This window comes from Oryzias latipes, chromosome 3 (genome assembly GCF_002234675.1).
Source record: "Oryzias latipes chromosome 3, ASM223467v1".
Classification (NCBI taxonomy): Eukaryota; Metazoa; Chordata; class Actinopteri; order Beloniformes; family Adrianichthyidae; genus Oryzias; species Oryzias latipes.
The window spans coordinates 36,384,477-36,411,017 of NC_019861.2; the positions used below are offsets into that span (position 1 = coordinate 36,384,477).

Consider the following 26,541-nt stretch of genomic DNA (forward strand, 5'->3'; position numbering starts at 1 on the left):
CCCGCCCCCTGGGGTCGGACCCACACAGGCTGACCCCTGTTCCTCCTCTCAGTGGCCCGCAGTCCTGAGTGCAGTGGTTCTGGAGCAGGAGCGCATGCTGCCCACCCTCCTGGACCTGCTGGACAGCAGCAGTGATCCGCTGATCCGGGTTCTGACCGGACTGCTGAGGAACCTGAGCAGACACTGCAGAGACAAAGAGGCCATGGGTGAGTCTGGGCTGCAGGAAACGGACTTTCAAAGGGAACCGTGACCGGCCTGATACTGTGTGTGTGTGATCATATTTTACTTAAGCCCCCCCAGTAAGGGGCGAGTTTCATAACAACCACATCCTTTTCTCCATACCTGAGGCTGATTAGTGCGTGTGGACGTGTTCATTGAAGTCATTTTCACAGCAACCATGGTTTTCACAGGACCCCCCCTAATATTCAACAACACCCCCCCCCTAAAACATGATCACCGTCCTCCACTGAGGATGTGAGGTCCCTTGTAAAGACTCCTGACTGTGTTGTCACAGCCGGATAGAACTGAGACTTTTTCTCTGGGTTCTTGGGAGTTTGACTTCAGAAAGTTTTGGATTGGATTGATCGGATGTGGTTCTCCTAGAACGAAGAAAAAAAGATTTTTTTTTTACCATTAAGACATTTTTTACAGCCGTGTCTTCAGCGGAATCTGGTTGAAGAAGGATCTGTTCTTCTTTAGGGCCTCAGGCCAGTTAATGGGCTCTCGTCTTAGTCTTACAATTCAGCTTCAGACGACGACATTCAATGAAACGGTGCCGACTTTTGCTTAGCCCTTTACCGCCGGAGCTTTAGCTGCTGTGTTTAAGTAAGGGACGACGATTAATGGACGACACAGAGGCGTGAACCGTCCAACACGAAGCGCAGGGCGGTTGCTTCCGTGAAGTCCATTCATTTCCGATGACGCCTCGAAGGGCATTAACCCCCTTAAACCATGGTCACTTACAAAATAAATAAACATTCAATCAAATATTCGTACTTTAACCGTGTTATTTTGGTTGTTTAAATCGTTTTCACAAGAAGCAGACAATTTCATAGATAGTCTAATGCGTTGTCATGGTAACAGCTGCCGATCCTGCACCGACCTCGCTCTGCCGCATCAGGGGAAAGTGGTTTATCTGCTAAACGTCATGTTGAGAGATGCAAAGCATCAGTTCAGGGAGAAAGTTCACCTGAACTGTTTTTGTCCAGATGATGAAGCTAAAGTTTGTTTCCTTGATGGTTTTGAAATACCCACCAATAACTCTGATCAATAACTATATAGAAAAGCAGATGTGCAACACTTTACGTTGGTGATGTGTTGCATATCGGTGCAAAGTTTAATGAAGAGCCTCTTTCCACTGCAACAGAATCACCTGATTCATGTTGACGGCATAACCGGAGGAATTCAATTCAATTCAATTCAGTTTTATTGGAATAGCCCAAATTCACAACAACAGTCGTCTCAATGGGCTTCGTACCGGTAATTTTAAGGTAAACATACAATCAAAAAGGATCATAAATGCATAGAATTCAAAAATAATACTAAACTTGAACTAAACAGACTAAACTAAACTGGCATCTCTGGCCTTAGACCCTCCTTCATGAGTTACAGTAAAACCAAAAGCCTGTTGATGACAGTCGCCGCCAACATCTCCGGTGTTATATTATTATAGAATGTAGCCCCATTGATGTCAACTTTGCGTGGTTGCTATGGCGACATTAAACCTCTCTGATGTCTGTTCTGGTTCTGATGAGTTCTACAGTTGATGTGATCAAACCTGCGATTGATTCTCAGCAAAAATAGAAATGGTCTGTTTCTTTCTGCTGGTCCTGACAGCTAAAACGGTGGTGAGCGTCTTGGTGTCCAAGTTGCCCAGCGACAGTCTCCAGAAGACGCCCTCCAGTGAGGTGGTGGTCAACCTCTGCGGGGCGCTCAATCATCTGGTCACGTGCAGCTCCGCTGCAGCTCGAGACGTCGCCCTCAGCAACGGCCTCCCCAAGCTGGTGGGGATCAAGACCTCCCACGATAACAGGTGCAGCTCGGTGGTTTGGTCCCGCTCTGTTCCTCCGTGGTCTTTGTCCACGTTTGACGCCGCGGAGGACTTTGACTCAGAGGCTGATGGTTTCTAACGGCTGACGGTTTCTGCTTTAGCGCCGGGAGCCTGAAAGCTGCCAGAGCAGCCTCCACTGTTCTCTGCAACATGTTCCAGTACAACAAGCTGCACCGCGACTACAAACTGGTGAGAGTCCTTCCACAATGTTTTAGCATCAATCCTATGGTAGAGTGTCCACCCTGTGACTGAAAGGTTGTGAGTTCAAATCCAGGCCGAGTCATACCAAAGACTCTAAAAATGGGACCCAACGCCTCCTTGCTTGACACTCAGCATTAAAGGCTTGGATTGGGGGGGTTAAACCACCAAATGGTTCCTGAGCGCAGCTGTGTCTGCAGCTCACCGCTCCCCCAGGGGAGGGGTCAAATGTGGAGAACAAATGTCACACACCTAGCTGTGGATCCGTCTTCTGCAGCTTCTGGAGGGTTGTTGTTGTATTTCTGGCACTTTCTGGAACACGTGAGGAAACCACACGTCCACCAGCATGCAGGAGATGGACCATAAAGCTCAGGTGTTTCACTTACCTGAAAAAAACAGCGTCTATGAAAGGATCGGCTGATGCAGCCGCTTTTGGAATTGCTGTCATGCAGATGCTAGCTTGATAAATGACTGTTTCACTGTCACAGTATCCAGATGACGACTGTTTTCCATTCAATTCGATTCATTTTATTTGTATAGCCCATAATCATAACAACAGTCGTCTCGATGGGCTTTGTGCCAATAATTATAGGATAAACATAATTGTAGGATAAACATAAAATCAAAAGGATCATGGATACATAGAATTCAACAGGAAAAATCTAACTAAACAAACTAAACTAAACTGGACATCCCTGCCCTTGGACCCCCCTTTGTGGTAAGGATCCAATAGGGCAGGGAAGAGGGGCGGGGCTTTTTGAAGTCTGATCAGTTTGGTCTTCTCTTGAAGGTGGGCTGGTCCTGGTCTTGGTTCCTCATGATTGCAGGTTTTTCTCCTGCATCGCTCCAGAACTCAGCAGAACCGGCTCACTGGGCTTCTGCTCAGACGGGACGGTTCTGCTTTCACCGCATGTTTCAAACATTCAGATATTCAGACGGAGAACGAATCCCACGTGTGGGACCAGCTGCACGCTGAAAGAGAAGGTCTTCTGAATGCTGACGGCCTCCGTTTGGGAGTGCGTGGGCGGAGCGGCCTCCAGACATCTCTCATGCTCTCTGTGACACAACAGCTGGAAGCTGCTTCCTCCTCACACTACAATGAGTCGGTTTTTGGTGGAATGACGGGTCTCAAATCCAGGCAGGAGGTCCAGTTAAAGTCAAAGTTCTGCTGAAGTGTCGGAAGAGACAATGCATTAAACTGACAGAGATGGAGAAAAACACGTGGACGGGTTGTTCTTGTGTTCCAAACCACCAGACGTTTCCAGTAGACGCTTCTCTGCTTTGCATCTGCTTTTTGTCTCACTTGACCTTTGCTTCCTGTCACCCCCCCCTCGGCCTGGACTTTGTTAGCCTCCAGTCAGGCGTATCAGTGGAGGGAGACTCCTCTCACAAATGCACAATTCCCTATGGAGTTCTGATAATTGTGTTCATTAAAGTGCAGTTTAGTGTTTAAACTTATTTTTAAAGGTCAAAGGTCGTTCATGAACATCAATCATATCAATGTTAACATTGGAGCTAACGTGCATTTCCTGTCCTCAAAGATGCTAAAGACGGAGTCTCTGTCCTGCTATAAGCTGGGTCTTCCGGATGGACCGGGCTGAAGGTCCAGAGAAAACCTCTTCCTGGTTCTGGTTCTGGTGTCTCCGACTCAGGGCGAGCTCTCCGTTCCTGTAGCGTTCTTGGCACGACCACAGCAGCAACATAGGAGGAAACGAGGAGTTACTCTGAGAAAAGACTTTTGCAAGTTCATGTCAACCCGGTGGTGCAGTGGTCACTTCAGAACAAGAGGGCCCTGGTTCAAATCCCAGCTGCTAGTATGGGTGGAGTTTGCATGTTCTGCTCGTGCATGTGTGGGTTTTCTCCGGGAACTCCGGCTTCCTTCCACCATCCAAGAACATCTGCAGAGGTGGAGGGGTGAACCTGAATGGTCCCTAGGTGTGGGTGGTTGTTTGGCCCCGCTACAAACTGGCAATCTTTACAGGGTTAGTATAGGCTCCAGCAACCCTGTTGGGTTAGGAAGACAGATACATGAATGGATGGATGCCAGTCAGACAATACTGTTTCTCTCTGAAATGTGCTCAAATCTCTCCTATACAGTGGAGGGAATAATTATTGATCCTTTCCTGATTTTGTAGGTTTGCCCCCTAAAGAGAAACTGACAGTCGGTTCATTTGAACAGAGATAGAAAATCAAGAAATCCACTTTAAAGAATTGATGAACACGGATTTGCATTTCATTGAGGAAAATAAGTATTTGATCCTCTTGCCAGGAAGACTTTGTACTTTGTGGTAAAACCCGTATTAGCAGCACGGGTCAGAGGTGTGTTGTTGGTGATGAGCAGGTTTCTGCACTGGACTTCTGATCCACTCCTCTTTAGAAACGACTCTAAATCGTTGAGATTTGGTGGCTGTTGCTCAGCAGCTCTGATCTTCAGCTCTCTCCAAAGGGGCAGAAGCTCCATGACGTTGATCTGCTGCTTCATCTTCAGACGTTCCTTGGTTGTCTTGGCTGAATGTTTGGGTTCATTGTCCTGCTGGACGACCCATCCATGACCCATTGAAGCCTCTCGGCTAAAGGAGGAAGGAGGTTCTCACTCAGGATTTGACGGAATATGGCTCCGCCCATCCTCCCATCCATGTGAAGTAGCCCTGTGCAGAAGAACACCCCTAAAAGCATAATGTTCCCCCTCCTCAGGGGAAAACGATGGTCCCATTTCATTGTCTGTGTCTTTGGATCTGAAAGCGCTTGGATGGATCCATGTTTGTTGCAGAGCTCCTCTCAAAGCCCTGTGGTTGTCTTTTTTGTCTTCAACAGAGAGGATTCACCAGACGAGACTTCACCGACGGGGCCTTCTAGATGTCTGTTTGCTCTCAGTGCAATTCCAGCAACAACCCCCCCCCCCCCCATGCTGTTTTCATGATAGTATTGAACAGACTTTCAGACTGATCCACTCAAGAGCCTTCTAACAAACTGAAAGGGTCATTCTGCACCTCCCATCTTCCAGCTGTGATGAGGAGGTGTCCTGCAAAGAGCTGACGAGGAGTTCTGGAAGTCGCTGAGGCTTCTTCTGGTCTTGGATTCACAGATTTCCTCACAGAAGAAGGAGCAACGCAGAAGCAGAACAAGAAGTGTCTTCAAAAAGTCCTGAGTGGGATTGTTGGGATTGAATGCAGCTCTTTTTGTAGTCAAAGCAGCAGTTTCTAGAGTAGATGTTGAAAGTCTTTCTGAGAAGTTGTGAAGTTTGTTCAGCTGTTTAACCTCTTCTGTAGTAAAGTCAGAGCTGTGGCTTTTGTATCCTTCCTGGAAAGCTGCATCTCCTCTTCATCCTGATAAAAGTCTAACAAAAACTATTTCCTGTTCTTCATTTCAGCTCAGAGGAGATCTGAGCTGCACCATGAAAGGAGGAACGGCAGACTAATAAATAAAGACTCCAGTCCTAATCTTTGACAAAGTTAACAATGTAAGGATGTTAGAGTGCTGCAACCTTCAGACCTGGAGGTTATCTGAGAGGAGATGCTGCAGACCAGCTGGAGCCTAAAGGTGAAGGCAGAGAGCCTGAATCATCCACGTCTGCTGATGTTCAGCACAGGCAGAAGAATCATGAAAACACTCATTTCTCTGCAAACGGCAAACATGACGGCTGACATCAGCAGCACCATCTGTTCCTCAGGTTTCTGCTGTAGAGCCTCTGGAGACGAGCGCCACGCTTCCTAAAGATGCCGTGGTCATCTGAGGTCCATGAAGGTTCATTCATCCAGGTGACCTCGTCTGAAACTGGAGTCGTGACATCTGAACTTAAAATCCTCTGTCTTGATGAGAAAAGAAGACTTTAAGTCCAGAAGATCCTCTAATGTTTCTGCATTTAACAGAGTTATTAAACAAAGCTTTGCTGCCCTCTGGTGGTAACTTTGACAACATTCTCAAACAATTAACTTGTAGCTTTATATATGGAAGGTTTTATTTTTTTTAAACGAACATCTTCAACGACTAATGTGTTTGATGATGTCATTGTTTCAAGAATTTATTTTTTAATGTGATGTTTTAATTGAGGTGTCTAATGACAGAAAAAGGCTAATTAACTTCATTTAATTTAGGGTTACCCTATGTATTTTTACTATCAAATGTCAACCGAATAATTGAACATTTACATAAAATGGTTTATATGAATATTAATTATTTTTTGAATAAATAAAAAAAAGGTTATCAGTTCCCACATGGGGAGGAGCCAAAGCAAGCTCAGGTAAGTGAGGAACATTTCTTTTAGAGCTGTTAGGGAGTAGCAGGAACGCTAGTTACAAGCTATTCTGTGTTCTAGTTTGAATCAAAGAAGATCCTCCAGCTCAGAGAAAAACATCAGGTTTTAGTAAATCAGCTATTTTCCTTTTTTCATTCAAGAGTCTGTCTGTCTGTCCAGAGTTTGTGATGTCAGGAGGGATCCAACATGGCCGCCAAAACGGGAAGTATTGTCAACAAACGCGAACGAAGAGAAAACGCTCCATCTTTAGGTCAACGCAGGTCTTCAGTTTAACACCAGAGCTTCCAAACACATGATGGTAAACTGGTTTGTGAAGAGAACGCATCCCGCTTTCTGATTGTGGGGTAAGTGTAGGGAAGAAATGAGACATTTTTACTTCAACTCAGTGATTTAAGTGTTTACACTGTTTCCTTTCAGTCGTTTATGTCATTGTGTGTTTCTGATTTAGTTAGTTAGCAGAGCAGTCATTCTGTTTCTCAGCTGAACTGGCTTATATAATACAATGTAATACTTACAAGCACCTGTGATGATATATTTAATTCAATTGGATGCGAATTTGGGAAAGCATTATTTGCAGATGATGGAGCCTTGTGGAAGAGGGGAAGGAATATTCGTTATGTGGAGAGAAAGATACAAGACGCCATTACGGAGGTGGAAAACTGGTCCTATGACTGGGGATTCAAATTTTCAGTGACTAAAACAAAATGCATGGTTTTTACCAGGAATCGTGGAACTGTTTTGAACTTAAGGTTACATGGAGAAGAAATGGACCAAGTGCATAGTTTTAGGTATCTGGGTGTCGTATTGGATACAAAATTGAAATGGAGAGAGAACATTGATAGTATAGTAGGGAGATGTAAGAAAGTCATAAATATAATGAGATGCTTGAAAGGGACTGGGGAGCTAGTGCACAGGCTTTAAAACAAATATATGTTACAATGATTAGTTCATTCACAGATTATGGTATTATTGTTTACAATACAGCGTGCATAACGCTGTTACATAAGGTAGAGGTCATCCAAAATCAGGCTTTGAGAATATGCACTGGGGCTATGAGGTCAACTCCTGCTGTGTCATTACAAGTGGAAATGGGGGATCTACCATTGAAACTAAGAATTAAACAGCTGATGCTTAATTATTGGGTGAAAACACAGGGTTGTGTAGGTGTAGAGAACATGGTTAGGAGGGCTATTGATCCTTGTTGGGAAAGTGATAATGGGAAAAACGAAAGTGCTGCTTGGAAATTAGCTAGGTTAGTGAGAAAAGCAAATATTCATGGTAAAACCGTAGTTAAGACGTTTTTGTACCCAACCACTCCTTTCTGGGTTTTTACAACCGTACAAGTGGATTTGTATCTCCATAGAACAATGGAGGATAGAAAAGGGAAGGGAAACTGGGATGAGATAACAGCAGACAGATTAGACACAGTCCATGCTTCATTTATTCCCATATGTACAGATGGATCTAAAGACCCAGAAACAATGAGAACTGGTTTTTCTTTTTGTATCCCTACATTGGACAAATATGTTGGAATTAAGACGTCAAAGGATCTTTCCGTTTTTGCAGTTGAAATGTTGGCAATATCATATAGTTTACACTGGTTAGAACAGAATTGGAGATGGTATAATTTGTTCAGATTCGTTGTCAGCTTTGATATCTTTGAAGTCTTACTATTCTGAGAGCAGATCAGATATATTATATGAAATTTATGAGAGTTTGTTCAGAGGAGCCGGTTTAGCTCGTGCTAGTTTGCAGCGCCTTTAATCTGTGAAACCAGGGTTCAACTCTGGGCTGCTCCCTGTTCCCTTCTCTACTTCTGTGCCGGTCCCAAGCCCGGTTGGTTTTAGAGGGTTGCGTCAGGAAGGGCATCCGGCGTAAAAAGAAACATTGCCAAGTTTACCATGCGACTCGTTCGCTGTGGCGACCCCTGATGGGAAAAGCTGAAAGAGAAAGGAGAAGAAGATGAGAGTTTGTTCAGGTTGGCAAATTTGAAAATAAACATTTGATTTATGTGGGTACCAGCACATAGGGGGGTGGAGGGGAATGAAATGGCTGATTTCCTGGCAAAAAGGGCATTGAAACGGGGAATGGAGATAGAAATTCCATTAGGTAGAATGGAAATTAGGGCAATTATTAAGAGGCGTATTATGGAAGAATGGCAGACACAATGGGAAAGGGAGAGGAAAGGTCGACATTTATTTAGTATTCAGGACAAAGTAGGGAGAGGTATGAATGTCAGAGTAAACACTAGAGATCACAGCATAATATCAAAGTTGAGGATGGGACACACTGGTTTAAATAATACATTACATCTGATAGGGAACCATCCAACTGGTTTGTGTGAGTGGAGCATGTTCTATGTCAGTGTGAACTGTATAGGGAGGAAAGACGACAACTGGAAAGTAGGGTACGGATGATAGAGGGTGAACAACTGACTTTAAAGAAGCTGCTGGGAGGGGAGGAGAATTTAAATGGTGTAATTATAGGTTTTTTGAAAAGAATTAGGTTATTGAGGAGAATTTAGTTTTTTTTTTGTTTCCCCCCCTCTTGTTAGTTAAATTTGGGTAGGTAATCCTCACTCTGACCCACACTCCAACACAGTAGGTGGCGGTAATGCACCTTGACGTTGTTGCCTCCTGCCAATACACCTGTGGGGGGCAGAATTACACCCACCGATATGCGGCCAGCTGGAAAGCATTGGAAGAAGAGAGAGCGTATCCCGCTTTGACTGCTGCCTCCGCCCGCATCAGGTAAGCTCAGAGGAGGAGAACAGATATTCAGCAGGTTAGTATTATAAAGGTTTCCTTCAATATTTCTCTGATAGGAATCTGCTTTAGACTGTCATCGTTGTGTTGATGCAGGTGGATAACTGTCATTTAAATTAACGGCTAGAAACTTTTTAGGCGGGTAGTTAGCTTAGCCTGAAGTCGGTGGAAATGACGTCATCGATTTCGAAAGTCTAAATCTATTTGATATGATCGTTTTATGACGACTATGTTTAAATCCACTATGTTCTGAAGATGAAAATGTTGATAGTTTATTAAAAAAATAAATTCAAATACTTCCCCCCCCCAAAAATGTTTAAACGCAATGCATTGTGGTCTATAATCGCCAATTTACTTAGCATCGATGCATGCGGGGTTTTCGCAGAGACTTCTGGGACATTTCTAGGCCAACTCCAATGGGTTATATCACTAGAGGAGACGCGCCCGCTTTAGAAGCCTGGCCGACGGTGGCGGAGCGCGACGCCATCTTGGTGAGGTCGACGACGCCCACATGACATTGATTTCTATTGCTTTTAGTGGTGTCTAAGTATCTTTTATATACTATATGTATTTTTACATTTATATATATTTTAGGAAATATCAATAGCCTAAAATATCAAGAAGTATTAGCTACCTCTTCCATTCCCAACCATAAAAGGGGTCAAATACTGCAGCAGGATGGGGCTCCATCGCATACTTCCATCTCTACATCAAAGTTCCTCAAGGTGACGAAGATCAAGGTGCTCCAGGACTGGCCAGCCCAGTCACCAGACATGAACATCATTGAGCATGTCTGGGGTAGAATGAAAGAGGAAGCATGGAAGACCAAACCAAAGAATCTTGATGAACTCTGGGAGGCATGGAAGACTGCTTTCTTTGCTATTCCTGATGACTTCATCCATATTGTATGAATCATTGTCAAACCGCGTGGATGCTGTCCTGCAAGCTCATGGAAGTCATACAAGATATTTAAAATGGATCTCACAGTAGCACTACTTAATTCACTGATGTTATGCAACATATTTTTGTTTTTGAAGTAAATTATTTGTTAAATTTTCACATTACTCTCTGTAGGCGACAAAACTTTTGTCTTGCCAAAATGTGACCTTTCTGTGTTCGTTAAATGATCAATCTTTCTTCAGTGAAGCAATTTTATTTTAGTATATTGAACATAATTTGGGAGGGTTTTAGCTTTCATATGCGACATTTCTAAAACCAATGGATTCATTTAAAGTGAGGTTATACGCTTTTGTTTCTACAAAATGGATAAGCGACAAGACTTTTGTCAGGGACTGTACTAGTCATTCTGCAAAGGTCAGTTTTCTGTCATGTTTACTTTTTGTTCACACTATTACGATGAAATAAATCAGACGTTGTTCTCTGTTTATCTCTGAGAATGAAGAGAGAGGCAGCAAGGCAGCAAGCAGGAGGAGACAGATGGAGGAGGTGATAATGACTACAACAAGGAAGACAAGAACAGGTAGAGTCCCAGCTGAACGGGCCACGGCAGGTGAAACATTACTGACGTCCATAAATCATGCACACAGACGGGTACAAACAAGATTTCCATAACCAATATCATTGGAGAGGGGTGTAAAAACAAAACCCATGCCCATATTTGTGCAAAAGGAAATAAGCGGGCTGGTTGAATTAATTTGTGCTTCTTAGAGTGCACTTCTTAGATCACACTGAACGCTCCAACACCCCATAGCCACGGGCAGACGGCGCAGCAGCCCGGCTTGTCCAGGGACCCAAGAGCCCGGAGTCCTTATCTCCCCCTGCTTATCTCTCTTTATGCCCATCGTAGCCAATGATGCATAGGTATTCTTTGCAGTAGGGCCGGGCGATATGGCCTAAAATCTCCGATTTTATTTTTTTAAATTCGATTTTCGATTTTTTTTTTCTTTTTTTTTTTCCCCCACCCTACTTGAGGAAAGCAATAAGTACAAACGGCAGACAACTTAAAGCGAATGTTGCTTTTATTTAATCAAACCCAAGACAAATGTAACCCCCATTTCTGGGATGAATAATAAATAAATGAAAACACTCTTGGAGTATAAGACTTTTCTTCTTACTCCCTTTTTGGACTTGTGTTTAAATAATTTTGTCTTGTTTTATATAACTTTGGTCTTGTTTTTGTCTAATTTCGTTATTCTAAACTTGTTTTCACTTATCCAAAATAAAAAGGTTACTTCCTTACTAAAACTCCCAGCTGTGTTTTAAGTCACACTTTGTAGTCTAGACTAAAATGAGACAAATATTCATCTTGGGAGAAGCAGCATTTTCTAAAATATTATCAATACAGCTCATATCTGGGCTCTAAGATTTTAATTAAATGAAAAAACCCCGTCTTCTCCACGGAGAAGATGATGAAGCAGCACCAACCGGTACAAGTAATAATTACAACGCAGTATTCTTTATTAACAAATAACAGTAAAAACTAACTATCTAACTAATTAACTAACTATACAGGCGTTGTAGAGTGTGTGTGGGTGGGTGTGTGTGTCAGGGCGCGTGCGTGTGTAAGAGGACTGAGCGTGTGTAAGAGCCTTTGACTCCGATGGGCTTTAGGCCGGGGGGGGGGGGTCTCTTCCTCCACGTCTGTGGCAGCAAACCCAGACCAGTTCCAAACAACAGATGATTTAATTCCTTTCTTGGGAACAAACTTCCCACTCTCACCGGTAGCCATGCTGTCGCTAGCTGCTTCGTATGTCGATTGTCGCTTCCCGCCGTGTGAAACTAACGCTACGGAAGTTCTGGGGAGCCAAAAATGCGCCACATAAAAACTCCATTTAGTTATTTTTGAAATCGCCCGTAACAAAAAAGTTGAATTAATTCATTTAATCGATTTATTGCCCAGGCCTACTTTGCAGCATGAGATGGTCAGTCAGAAACTCCACCTAAATTTCAGAGGTCATAGTCACACCTTCAGGGACCCTAAAGAGGCCAACCAGCTCTCTCCCCTTTTGATTCCAGCCCAAGACATGACTCCACCACTTCCTTACTCTGTCAGGTAGGGAGGGCTGATGAGCATGAAGGACCCAAAATGGAGAGACGGGAGGCACACAGTTCCAGGGCAAAGGGTTTATTAACTAACAATAAGTGCTGCAGAGCAGGAAAACAAAACTAAACTGTTTTGGGGCAAAACGTGAAAACATTGCAGAAGACATCAGGGAAGAGACGGTAATAGACCAGCACAAGAGGAAGACAGAGACGAGACTTGTATACAGACAGGACTGACGAGACACAGGTGACAACGATCAGGAGAGACTGGAACCAGGGAAGTAGAACTCAAAAACATGACATGCAGGAAACCTTCAAAATAAAACAGGAAACAGAACTCAAACATGACAGAAAAGGAAAGGCCAATACAAAGAAACCCAAACCATCACATACTGGCGTCGCAGTCTGGTTGGCACATGGTGGCCATCCACCAACCACTCACTACGGCATCCATCTGGACCATCCAGGGCTGCACGGCACTCATCATTAACACGACTGTTTCCGTTTAACTGAAAGCTTCTGGAGGATCCTACACCTGAGTGTTGCTGGGACTCCAGAGACACCAGCAGCTTCAAATATGTGCTTGCTGCTTTGTAATGATACTTTAGCAGCTGCTCTCTGAATCCGGTGTGTTTGTCTGGCAGAAACCTTCCTCATTCTGCCTTTATCTGCACCAACCTCTGTGTGCTCGGAATCGGCCACAAATCTCTTCATACTACGATGATCACGCCTAGATTTTCCTTTAACAAGGTATACATACCTTGTTAAAGGCACTGAACTATTTCAGGCGTTTGAGCAGCAGAGATCCTTTTTCTGTCCCATACTGTTTGAAAATGTTGGTCTGCTTAATAATGTGGAACGTCCCTCTTTAGTTGTTTTTCCTTTAATTGAGCTCACCTGGAAACTAATTATCACAGGTGTCTGAGATTGATGTCAGTGATCCAAAGAGCCTCAAGACTCGAAATCATCCATGAGCTCATTTGAAAAAAACAATTTGATCTTTTTATCACTTAAATATCATCTGCATCATGATTTGGAATGCACTATAAACTCTGTTATTGTGACATTGTGTGGCGTGCAGCCAGCTCATCATCATCATCATCACAGAAAATGACAAGTTTTTAGATTTACACTAGATTTAGACATTTATTTATTTTGTTGGCTAAATCAGTTGTTTTGAAGAGAATTTACCTGTTGCTCTGCTTAGTCCCCTTATTTAACCCTTTTTATGAAAGCATATTTCAGACCACAAAGACGACAACAGATGTCACACAGCATTTATTCGAAAGACAGAAAAAAACAAAATTTAACATCAGACCAAATGTCTCAGTGATTCATTTCCTTCATAATGTTTCCTTCAACACCCTGAATGTCTAACACTGGAGTTAAAGGACAGGATTCTCTGATGAGTTAGAACAGGGGTGTCAAACTCATTTTGGTTCGGGGGCCACATTCAACCCGTCTGATGTCAAGTGGGCTGGACTGGTAACATAAAAGCAAAATAACAGCTTTGTTATTGTTTTTTTTTTTTTTTCTCAGTTGGAAAAAATGCCTCAACTAACATGGTAGCCTAATCACTTATTATTACACATTCATTCAAAGAGGCCAATGGATCTCATATAAAATCATTTTATTTCAAAACAATTGGTTTATTTAATTTTACACAGACTGAATATTTGACATCTGACACTGAAACAATCCTGATATTAAACTCAAGAGGGGCTACGGGGGAAAAAAGAAAACACCTTCCCTAAAATGTAAATGTTCAAATCAATAAAAAAATTAAACTAAATTAAACTTGTAAACATTTGACAGATTTTGACAGACTTATGTGGGAAAAGGTAGACGGCTTTTTGGGGCAAAAGACTTCTGCAGCATTATTCCATAACTTCACCATCTGAAAATGCTTTGAATGTTTGCAGCAACTTTTATGCAATAAGGCAGCTGTCACTGCTCCATCATGATGTCACGGCTGCAGTAAATGCAGACGGTTGTTCTTCAGTCCAGATAATAGTTGGTAAATCTCCTCTTTTCTTAACTGCAAATGGTGAGACTTTTCAGTATGGTGAGTCATATAGTGGTGAAGAAGGTTATATCTGTTGATGACATACCAAGCACGTTGGTTTTGCATTCAGCTCCGTGAACAAATAAAACTCTTTCCATTTTTCCTGGAAAGCTCAGCACTCCACTCCAACCTTTTTTTCTTCATGCCATCATTTTGGTCATTAGGGTGTCATTACTGATCATTCTTAAAGCAATGTAACAGTGGTGAGGCTCGTGGGGAACCAAACTGCATCTTACTCAGACGCAGAGCTGTTAGGTTTAGCTTTTGGCACAGGCAGAGATCAGCTGTTTCACCTGTTTTGCTTTTCCTTTGCTCCTCCTACTGGCAGAATTCTGCATTTCGGTTATTTCTTTAAAAAATCATAACTCGCCACAGGCATGGACTAGAAACATGCTTTTTTTTAACATCCTTAAACTTTTTATTCTTAAGTGGGGATGTATGTATGTTTGACACCCCTGACTTTGAATATTTTCTCATCAGTCTAATTATCCCTTGTATCTTTCAGTGTTGACACAAATTTTAACATTAACATGTGAAACATTTGGTTTTCTCATATTTCATAAAAAAAATTGTTTTTATAAATTGTCCCAGAACCAAAAACACGCACATATAAAATAGTGAAAATTGCAACTATAATTCCAGTTTTACTAATCAATCAAAGCAAACCCAAAACCAACCAAAAAAATAAACATTTCCCCTTAAATCACCCAGGACAGAAGAAGCAGATCTGACATCAGCTGTGGCAGGTTATACTTCACTTTTTTCTTTTCCTCTGAAATTCAAGAAAAAACAAATTTTAGCATATTTATTGCCATCATATAAAACTCCTCCAAAGTCTACACAGTCAAAACATCAAAAGCGCCAAACAATCTAGTTCAATTAGAAAATGCTGAATTATACATTATGGAAAGCTATAATTATTTTTTTAAATCTGTTATTTATTATGAGAATTAATTATCTTATGGCTCCCAAAGGTAAATCCCGTCTGCATAGAGATTAAATGGCTTAAGCAGTGATGCATTACATATTTAACACACTAATAATGTACCTACAAAAACATTTTTTTTTTTTTTCATAGTTTGGCTGGCGTTTACGACTGAGTTTTAGGGCCACCCAAAAAAAAAGTACAATTACGAGATTTAAAGTCGTAAATTTACGAGAAATTTTTTATAGAAAGGAAGATTTATGAGATTAAAGTGGTGGTGAGTGTTCAGAGCAGCAAGTGAACGCCACGCAGCAGCAGAGCAGATCGACTGAACTCACCTTGATCAGGTGAGCTGAATGTTTATTGATAATGTTCCAAATGTTTGGAAACTCATTTGTTTGATTTACAATTTATTAATGTTTTATTTATTGATGGGGGGTTTGCAGGATCTCTGCAGCCGTTGATGAAGACGTCGGTGTCCCTGCAGATGTCAACTTCAATCCTTTCTTCCTCCACTAAAGACCAGGGGCCTCATTTATAAACGTTGCGTACGCACAAAAGAAGGCGTACGCCACTCTCTACGCAATAGTTGAGATTTATAAAAAGCAAACTTGACGGGAAAATGTGCTCTGACCCAGGCGTACGCACAAAAACGGGTGAAATGAGAAACGGCGACACCGATGGAAGAAACACGTGAAAGTGAAAATGACAATACTGCCTCTCAGAAATAACATGAAGACTTCACAAAGAAAGTCTGACAATTAACAGCTACACAAACACCCGTTTGATCGATCAGCAGTGAAACAAATAAAACAATCAAACAAAAATTACAACAGAAATTCAAATGAACACTTATTTGGAAAAAGGAAAGTGAAATATGTTCTGCAATATTGGCATGTTGTGCAATTCATCCTCATAAATAATATAGTTAACAGAACGAAATAATGTACAAAACTGATATTCTCGTCAGTGTGTCCGTCTGGCGGAGCAGATATCAGTGCGGGCGTGCGGACGGACGGACAGACGTACTAATTGTCCACCTGGGAAAGTTGTTTTCATATTAAAACATTTCTTCATAAGCTACAGAATTATGGTATTCATGCATATGCCTTTAGTTTGTTTTATTTTTGATAAAACAATGTATGGCGTATGTCTCAACCATTCAGAAAGCAACAAGAAATTACATTTGCGCTGATCAATTTCCCATTTCCACGTGGATTATTACCGACATCTGTAGCTTGTCAGATGTAATTAAATGGATGGAAATAAAATGCCCCATCACAATGCGTAATGACGCACAATGGCTGATCTTGCGCTCTTAGAAGATGTGGCAAATGGAAGAATTCGGAGGGAACGCATCTTTAGACAGCAAGGAGACTTGCTGGCAAACGAGGACGAGTGGCTTATGAGCCGGTTCAGACTTCCTCGAGCCGTCCTGTTGGACCTCTGCGGGCTTTTGGGCCCGGCGTTACAGAAGAGCACTCGGAGGAACCACGCGTGTAACCCGGTGCATCTGGCGCTCCGGTCCCCCCCCCCCCCCGATGGAGCGCTGTAGCCTCACAACCTCGAATGGTTGTGAGGCTACAGCATTTACGGCGTCCGCCAGCGTTTGCCACTCACGTGCCTTTTTGGCATTAGTAATGCCCACACTGTGCCCTCCAAACAACACTTTTCTCCTCTTTTCCACCTCGCCAACGATAACTTTTACTTCACATTGAGTGAAGTTACGTTTTTTTCATTTCCTCTCGGTGTTTGCCATGGTTCCGCAATCAATGAATATTCATTTGTGGGCGTTTCACAGACTATTTATGGGCAACTATGGGCGTGTCATGAGGCCGCAAAAGCTGCGCAGCATTTAGAATTGGTTGTGATTTATTAAGGGAAAGATGCGTAGGATGTGCGTGCGCACGGTTTTATAAATCCGAATATTTCTTTGCGTACGCACGTCCTATGTTTCATCCGTACGCCATTTCTGACGCAAATCCTACGCAAAGTTTTATAAATGAGGCCCCAGATCTCTACGTTTGTGTGACACTTCTGTCTGAGGAGGAGCACTTTCTGGCATTTTCAATGTTCTAATGCTAATATAAGAGACTATTTTCATTCTGTAGTTTTATGTTGAAACGGGAAGTTTCATCTGCAGGGTGTTTACTTCTGCATTGATGCTCGGATGACAGGTTCATGACGTAAGGTAACAAATGAACTTTAGGGTTTGTGAATGAAAAGGAGAATAAAGGCTGCAGCGGTCCTCTGCACCCAAACGTGTCTCTGAGCTCATTATTTTACAGATGAAACTCCGCTTTGCCGACACCGAACCCGGAAAGACGGCTAAACTGAAAATAATCTGATTTTGAGTAATCAAAAGGTTCAGAATTTCTTTGTTTTTTAAACCAATCCGGAAAGAAAGCTTCACAAAAGGCTCCACATATTTCATTTTCAAGCCTGGTTCCTGTAACCCTTGTGCTATCCTAAGCACTTTACCACTGGGAGTTGGGTCATCTAGACCAGGGGTGGTGAACACGCGGCTCTCGAGCTGCAGGCGGCTCTTGTCCAATGAGCGTGCGGCTTTTTTCCTTCTTAAACCACACTCAAACCATCAGAGTGTATTAAAAATAAATAATAATAAAAGTAATTTGGTAGTGTGTGTGTGTTTTGCCCCCGACACATACGTGAGCGTTTGCCCAGGTTACGGCCAATGCCGGAACACATAGATAAAGATTTGTTGTGCTCTCAGACTGTTACCCTCATGTCAAAATGGTGAAATTCAGAATATAAAGATAAACGCAGGACGTTTCAGGAAGAATGGGAAGATTCTTACTTTTTTACTGAAAAGAATGGCAAGTCACTGTGTTTATAGTTATGAGCTTTTGGAAGCAGTAAAATTGTTCATGGCAGAAAAGAACAAAACGCATCCCGGAGAAAATTCAAAACTATTCCTGCTCTGACGCAAATTGTCTCCTTTATGAACAAGTTGAAGCTTTTCAAAGTGCACATTCAAAACGGCCATCATCCCACTTTCCTTCTTTGTGGAGCTCGCAGCAGAAAGCTGCAATCAGAATGAATAAAGCGAAGAACGTGACGCTGCTGCTGGACGGAAACGACCGCAGATTTCTAATGAAGGTAAAAATTGTTTCAAGTTGCACACAACTGAAATGTAATGTATTTAATGTGTTATGGAAAATAATACAGCTTTAATTGTGTGTTTGTGTGTGTACGTCTTGGCAGGTCAGTGTGTGTTGTGGCTCTTTGACTCTCACGGTGAAAGAAATCGGCTCTTGGTGTCAAACTTGTTCGCCATCCCTGCACTAGACAGAGCTCTGAACCTTTTTTCTTTAACGATTTTTGATCTTCACTGGTGTCCATGGATTACACGTCAATGGACATCTTGACCACATAGGATAGCACAAAGCATAAATGGACAACTTTGGTGTTTTTTCCTCATTAATCAATGACTTTTTATCTCGTAAATTTACGATTTAAGATCTCGTAGTTAAACAGTTTTGACTTTTTATCTCGTAAATTTAAGACTTAAAACTCATGAAAATAAATTGTTTGTAAACTCGCCCTAAAACTCTGTTGTAGGGGTTAGATGAGACTTGTATGTGATTTAAAAAAAAAAAACATAAATAGGCTCATAAATTTGTTATTTTCCCACTAACAACCAGTAGACAGCAGGAGATAGTGAAGCTCACTGTCTCATGAAACCAGTCATGGAGATGTGATAGCTGTCAGGTACCAGGGGTCAGGGCGTTTAGAATTGTTTTCATTTTCACTTCCGGTCTTATTTTGACAACTTCCGGTTACGTTACTTGTTATGTTTGCTGTCTTTACTTCTGTGATTTGTCGCACCTGGTTCACACCTGTTTTCACTTCTCTGTGGTGTATATATTCTGTGTTTGGCCGGTACTTGTCACCGGATCGTTTTGGTTGCTTGCCTTCTTGGTTCTAGTCGTATGATTAAATCCTTCTTACCTACCTTCTGGCGTCCCGCGCTTGTGTCGACCTCTCCAGTCCTGACATGTGAACCAGGTGCGACAAATCACAGAAGTAAAGACAGCAAACATAACAAGTAACGTAACCGGAAGTTGTCAAAATAAGACCGGAAGTGAAATTGAAAACAATTCTAACCGCCCTGACCCCTGGTACCTGACGATAGCTGATGTTTGTTGTGGAGCTCTTCAAAATAAATCAACCTGATGTGTTAACATCATCCATGAGATGATTTTAAGACATCAGATTCCATGTCAGTCAATGCTTCCATGTTGTGATTAGGCTAAAAATTCTTGATAGTAGCTCCTCCCACATGCAGCAGGAGCATCAAGTTTATAAACACATTTTTGGAGAGGCGTCGAGCAGCGAGTTTGAACACAAAATTAGCCCGGGCTTGGCAACATTCTTCCAAGGGTTGCATGTTTCTCTCAAAAGTGTGAGTTGTATCCCAGATGGAGTCATATGTTTTTCTTCATTTTTTGGCCACTGCAATGTATACTCGGGAGAGACTTCTAGTCCAAATAATACGGTAAATGTTCAAATAATCTGTAATAGATTTGAGTTTAGAGCAGGGGTGGGCAATTCCAGGCCTCGAGGGCCGGTGTGTCTGCATGATTTCCAGATAGGCTTGCCTTACTCATGGCTGATTACCTGGTTCAGGTGTGTCCAGCCAATTAGAACATGCCAGAGCAGGGTATGCTGGAAAACATGCAGGACTGCGGCCCTCAGTGCCCACCTCTGGTTTAGAGGTAACTTGGAAAACACTGGTTTTGAAGTGTCTCCCCCCCCCCCCCCCCCCCCCCCCCCTCAGAATTGTTGATGAAGATTGGCAACATAACCACAGTGGTGGGACAGTTACAACTTTGGGGTCTGCTTTAAATGACTTACGCTTGCTTTAGTCTTTCCAGCTTGTTTTTCAGCCGATCATTCTTCACACTATGGGATTCACTGGGAACAAACCAGGCTGCTACAGCCTTAAACATCAGCAGAAGATGCTGCACACAAACAAAAAGTTAAACTTCTGGAAGAAAACTTCAGCTCTTCCTGCCTTCTGTGTGAGACAAACCTCAAAGGTGATGATGAAGGTAAAACGCGCTGCCAGCACCCACCAGTACTGACTTGTCACAGAGTGGTCGTCTGGATCTCTAAAGCCTCTAAAACTGCAGACACAAAACAAAACTTTATTTATCACACAGTGGCCAAAATTACATTTTTGATTTACAGAATAGATAAAAAATATGCCGCCATATTTCTAACTGACCAAATTTTTACATTAGTTATTACAGAAAAACAGAAACCGGACTATTTTATAAAATTACATGTTAAATGCAGGAACAAAATATGTGACAATATAATTTAAAAAGTTGAAATAAAGTTACTCCCAAATAAGTCCATGAAAGGGCCTATATCATGCTATTGTGATGCGGGCTTGCCGTCCCGCTGTGGAGGGGCGCGGAGAGAAGTAAAGGTGGTGATCAACAAGACTTTTTTGGAACTGATTCAATTTTATTTATGTAGCCCAATATTACAACAATAGTCATCTGAACTTGCTGATAAAGGGGCATCACTCTCTGTCACGTCGAAGAGCATGTGGTTGTTGTTACTAATGGAGAGACTGACTTCAGAGACCATGTTGGGACGGTAAATGGAGGAGAACTAGTTGTCTTGGGGTCTTGGCAAATTGTGTCAGCTTCAAACTCTCACCCAACCCGTTGATTTTGACAAAATGGTGTTCTTCTCACCTGTTGAAAGGGGCTTATTTATCATGTTGGGTACCAATCCTTAGTTTTAACAGTTGTACTTTTATGGAGAGTTTTTGTTTTGCGAATTGTTGATGCATTTTACAAAAAATGACTTTCAGCAAGGTGGTTTTAAGGGTTCGAATTAGACATTTTACAATTTTTTTGCTTTTACTATTTGTGCTCTCGACTGTGAAGGTCAGGCCTGGGGGAAAAATCTCTAAACTCTGTTTTTATTTATTATGTAATCGCATTATGCTCTTTTAGCATGTATGTGATGTGTGAATGATGAAGGATGTTGTACAGTTTGTAGCTCTGTGGACCAGAACAAATTTACTTTTTGAGGACAATAAAGTTTACCTTTAGCTTTACCATTAAATGAAACGAAACCTAGATCTTTAAAAAAAAAGACAAAAACACAAGTGCATGCTAATGGGGAGTTGGAGATCGGTCAAAGTAATGTATCCAACACTGGTCAATACATACACAAGACGTTTGTACACATGCTAACTTAAGCACAGTGTTAGGCAAATTACTTTTAAAGAGGAATTATTTGATTGCTTGACTTTAGTAACCAGATGAAATTTTAATTCAATTACTTTACTTCCTAATTTAAAAAGTATTTCACGGGGGCATGGCTTGCGCAGTGACATGTAAAGACCTTTAGCCTTGCTGCTCCGTAGAAATACCTAATTTTCAGTTAAATTCTAAACATCTAACGTCCTGAGCCAATCCACCATCTCCGGAAACGCTCATTTAGACCGACTGAAGAAGTTGTCTCACGATGTCCAGATCAAGATGTGCCAAGAAGTCAGAGACTGCCAAAGCTACCGAGAGCACCTCGGGTCATCGGATATAGCTAAGCTAATGGATGCTTTCACCAACTCGGCAAAAAAAAAGTACAGGCTAAGATTACTACGCTGGATACAAAAATTAAATCCAAATGTCAAATGCTCAACGAAAATATGGAGTCGGTCCGATGGGACTTCGAGGCGCAACTTGAAGGTCTGAGAAACAAATTCAATGCTAAGCTAAGTCCACTGGATGCTAGCAGTGCTGGCAACCGGGCCTGAATAGCTTGTTTGGAGATTAATACTAATAACTACTCCGACAGCGGGGTGAACATGGAGAAAGAAATGCGCTGCTTAAAAGCTACTGTGACAGCCCTGACGGAGAAGACAGAGGACCTGGAGGGAAGGCAACACCGCTGCAATATTCACATTCTCGGGGTAAAGGAGCAGTTTGAAGTTGGCACGCGGCCTGTTGATACGGTGGCTAGGCTAATTCAGGATGTACTGGGCATGGATTCGGCCCCCACGCTGGACAGAGCGCAACACACCCTGCAGTCTGCCCCGGCCAAAGCAAAGCAACCCCGGCCACTGATGGTGAAGTGTCACTACTACCAAGAAAAGCTGGATGTGCTTCGCAGAGCAGCTAGGAAAGAGTCTCTGGAGTATAATGCCGGCAAGATCCTTATTTTTCCTGATCTTCCATCTACTGTGGCAAAGAGGAGAGGAGCATTTAAAAGTGGTTAAAGAGCTGCTGCAAGGATGCCAGGGTGTGAAATATGGGATGCTATACCCCGTGAGGCTGAGAGTTTCTTCAAGCTTGGGTGAAAAAATATTCCTGGATCCCCCTGCAGCCAAAGACTACACCCAGAAACATCTGGTGCACAACGACCAGCAGGAAGACTGAGACAAATGAAGGAGAGTGTTCTGGAGATGGAGGTTTGTTATATTTTAGTTTAGATTCTGTTAGATGGGAATATTTTTTTATTCTAGGTATTTTCTGTTATGAGCATTTTGGTTGGTGAGTACAGTGGTAGAACAGGTTTACATGGCACACCAGCTCATGGGGGGGGGGGGGGGGGGGGGAATTCGGGTTTAATATGTATGTGATAATGTTTTTGTTTGTGGGTTTTGTCTTGTTTTTGCTGCAGTTCCAAACATACAGTCCCTGACAAAAGTCCTGTCGCTTATCCATTTTGTAGAAACAAAAGCGTATATCCTCACTGTTAATGAATCCATTGGTTTTAGAAATGTCCCATATGAAAGCTAAAACCCTCCCAAATTATGTTCAATATACTAAAATAAAATTGCTTCACTGAAGAAACATTGACCATTTAATGAACACAGGTCAAATTTGGGCAAGACAAAAGTTTTGTCGCCTTGTCATATGATGCACCCAATCCTAGATTACAGCCTCACCTGTGATCAATTACTGATCAGTCAATTAGTGGGTGTGTATAAAAAGAACCCCAGCACACCAGGCCTTCACATCAACTGCAACTTGACCTCTGACACCATGCCTAAGATTCACCCTGAAACCAAAGCGTTATCAAGAGGCTGAAGACTAGATCCACTGCTGAGGTGGCTGACACCTTCAATGTGTCTCAGCGTCAAGTACAAAGAATAAGAAAAAGATTTGAAGAGACTGGAGATGTTTTTGACAAGCCCAAGACAACTGCTCGGGAGGACCGTTTGTTGGTTGGAAAATCCAAGGCCAGCCCCTTTTCCACTGCAGCAGAGCTCCACCAGGCCTGGTCACCTCAAGTCCCTGTGTCAACCAGAACAGTTTGTAGAATTCTGTCTCAAAATGGCCTCCATGGTCCAATCAGTGCCCAGAAACCAGCACTAAACAAAAGATAATTGAAAAAACGTGTGGCATTTGCCAAGGCCCACAGCCTGCTAAAAGGATGGACGCTGGAAAAGTGGCAGAAGGTGGATTTCTCAGATGAGTCTTCAGTTGAATTACATCACAGGAGACCAACTGGAGCCCGCATGGACCCAAGATTCACCCAGAAAACAGTTAAGAATATCATGGTCTGGGGTTACATCCAGTATGGAGGTGTGCGAAACATTTGCAGGGTGGAAGGCAATATCAATAGCCTAAAATATCAAGAAGTATTAGCTACCTCTTCCATTCCCAACCATAAAAGGGGTCAAATTCTGCAGCAGGATGGTGCTCCATCGCATACTTCCATCTCTACATCAAAGTTCCTCAAGGTCAAGAAGATCAAGGTGCTCCAGGACTGGCCAGCCCAGTCAGCAGACATGAACATCATTGAGCATGTCTGGGGTAGAATGAAAGAGGAAGCATGGAAGACCAAACCAAAGAATCTTGATGAACTCTGGGAGGCATGGAAGACTGCTTTCTTTGCTATTCCTGATGACTTCATCCATATTGTATGAATCATTGTCAAACCGCATGGATGCTGTCCTTCAAGCTCATGGAATTCATACAAAATATTAAATATGGATCTCACAGTAGCACTACTTAATTCACTGATGTTATGCAACATATTTTTGTTTTTGAAGTAAATTATTTGTTAAATTTTCACATTACTCTCTCTAGGCGACAAAACGTTTGTCTTGCCAAAATGTGACCTTTCTGTGTTCATTAAATGATCAATCTTTCTTCAGTGAAGCAATTTTATTTTAGTATATTGAACATAATTTGGGAGGGTTTTAGCTTTCATATGCGACATTTCTAAAACCAATGGATTCATTAAAAGTGAGGTTATACGCTTTTGTTTCTACAAAATGGATAAGCGACAGGACTTTTGTCAGGGACTGTATACCTCATCCTGGTGTGGTTGTGCACCTTTATGAGAAAATGAAACCCAAGTAGGTATGGCCGCCCGTACTAATCTAAGACAAACAGTGGGGCCCAATTTAGTGACATTTATTATATGGAACGTAAAGGGTCTTAATAATCTGGTCAAATGGAGGAGAGTTTTTACACATTTGCTGAACTTTAGACCAGATATAGTCTTTTTACAGGAAACACACCTACGCTCTGCTGATGCTAATAAATTACACACAGCTTTTTTCCACAGACATATCACTCTGCTTTTGACACAAAGCCAAGAGGGGTTGCCATACTCATTAGAAAAACCTTTCCTTTGTCTGTACAAATGTGATTCATGATGCTAATGGTATTTTTGTTATTGTGGCTGGTAAATTATATAACACCCCAGTCCTTTTGATTAATGTCTATGCCCCCAATTGGGACAACCCACAATTTTTCACAAGCCTTATTGCTAAGTTAACAGGTTTAGAAACTCATCACCTTATTATGGGTGGAGATTTAAATTTAGTTTTTGATCCGAATCTTGACAGATCAAGCACACATCAGTCAGCAGCGACCTCTAAATCAGTTTCTGTTCTCAACACATTCATTCCAAATCGGGTTGTTTAACTGAGCCATCGGCAGAACATTACTCTGGTACATCATTCATACTCGAGGATTAATTACTTTTTGGTGGATAATATTTTTACTTCTAAGATAACTAATTGTACATATCACACTATTATTATTTCAGACCATGCACCTGTGCAATTAGACATTTCTTTTACCACTGCTCATGCCCCGCAACAACGGGTGTGGAGATTTGACCAAAGCTTGTTTTCAGATGGAGAATTTGGTAAATATATCTCCTCCCACATTGATCTTTTTTTGGAAATAAACGACACACCCGATGTTTCTAAAACTCTTATATGGGAATATCTTAAAGCATATTTACGTGGGCAAATACCTTTTTTTGTGTGTGGTGAGAGATTAGGAATTAACTGAGCTCATAGTAAATCTACACGTGCAGCATGCCAGTAACCCAACTCCTGGTTTGTACAAACAAAAGCTTTGGCTACAATCTTAATTTGAAACATTATCAATCAAAGCAACGGAGAGGTTATTGCTCAGAACAAGGCAAAAGGTATACGAGCATGGGGAAAAAGCAAGCAGATTGCTCTCCCACCAGTTGCGACAATCAATTTCTAATCATTCAATAACAGAGATCAGAACAACTCAACTCAAATAGTGACAGAACCCAAACAAATCAATACAGCTTTCAAGAATTACTATCAAAGCCTCAATGCCTAAATTCTGTAAATTCTGCTGAAATAGAAGCTTTTTTGGAAAAAATAAATATTCCTTTGATGGACTCAGATCAGCAAAAGACACTAAAGAGACATATTTCTGTGGCTGAAATATTGATACCAATTGGTTCTTTACAGAATGGCAAAGCTTCAGGTCCTGATGGATGTCCATCAGACTTTTACAAGGTGTTTTGCTAGCAAACTTGCTAGCTACTCTACTCTGCATGGTGTTTGCAGAAGTTCATGCAACTTCTAAACTGCCTCAAACATTATCCCAAGCCACGATTTCAGCAATCTTGAAAAAAGGTAGGGATCCCCAGAAGTGCGAATCATATCGACCAATTAGTTTACTTAATGAGGACTACAACATTTTAACTAAAGTCCTAGCGCTTCACCTTGAAAAAATAGCCCCCAGTATTATCCACGAAGACCAGACAGGCTTCATTGCTGGTTGCCAGTCATATCTTAACACCAAGCGTCTGTTTAATATTTTATATTCCGACCACTCAGTTGACTCTCCAGAGCTAATTGTCTTACTCGATGCTGAGAAGGCCTTTGACTGTGTGGAGTGGGGATATCTGCTGGCTGCACTGCGCAAGTTTGGATTAGGCCCAGGATTCATATTCTGGATTAAAACTGTACTCAACTGTACTCATCTGTTCGCACCAATAATA

The 26,541-nt window shown here is 42.0% G+C and overlaps 2 protein-coding genes across 2 annotated transcripts in view; one reads left to right on the forward strand and one right to left on the reverse strand.

The window, feature by feature from the left end:
* Window positions 1-5,598, forward strand: part of LOC101171234 (plakophilin-3) — a 26,302-nt gene extending 20,704 nt beyond the window's left edge. Inside the window, exons 10-13 of the mRNA XM_020701050.2 lie at window positions 53-206; window positions 1,837-2,032; window positions 2,152-2,239; window positions 5,063-5,598. Of these exons, the coding sequence (XP_020556709.1) occupies window positions 53-206; window positions 1,837-2,032; window positions 2,152-2,239; window positions 5,063-5,104 (480 nt within the window). The 3' untranslated portion in view covers window positions 5,105-5,598. The remainder of the gene's footprint in view (window positions 1-52; window positions 207-1,836; window positions 2,033-2,151; window positions 2,240-5,062) is intronic.
* A 9,416-nt stretch (window positions 5,599-15,014) lies between these two features.
* LOC105358663 (anoctamin-9-like) overlaps window positions 15,015-26,541 on the reverse strand; it is a 113,755-nt gene continuing 102,228 nt past the window's right edge. The window contains exons 17-19 of the mRNA XM_011494323.3: window positions 20,318-20,411; window positions 20,140-20,246; window positions 15,015-15,108 (exon numbers count right to left, since the gene is read on the reverse strand). Coding sequence (XP_011492625.2) covers window positions 15,084-15,108; window positions 20,140-20,246; window positions 20,318-20,411 — 226 coding nt within the window. The 3' untranslated portion in view covers window positions 15,015-15,083. The remainder of the gene's footprint in view (window positions 15,109-20,139; window positions 20,247-20,317; window positions 20,412-26,541) is intronic.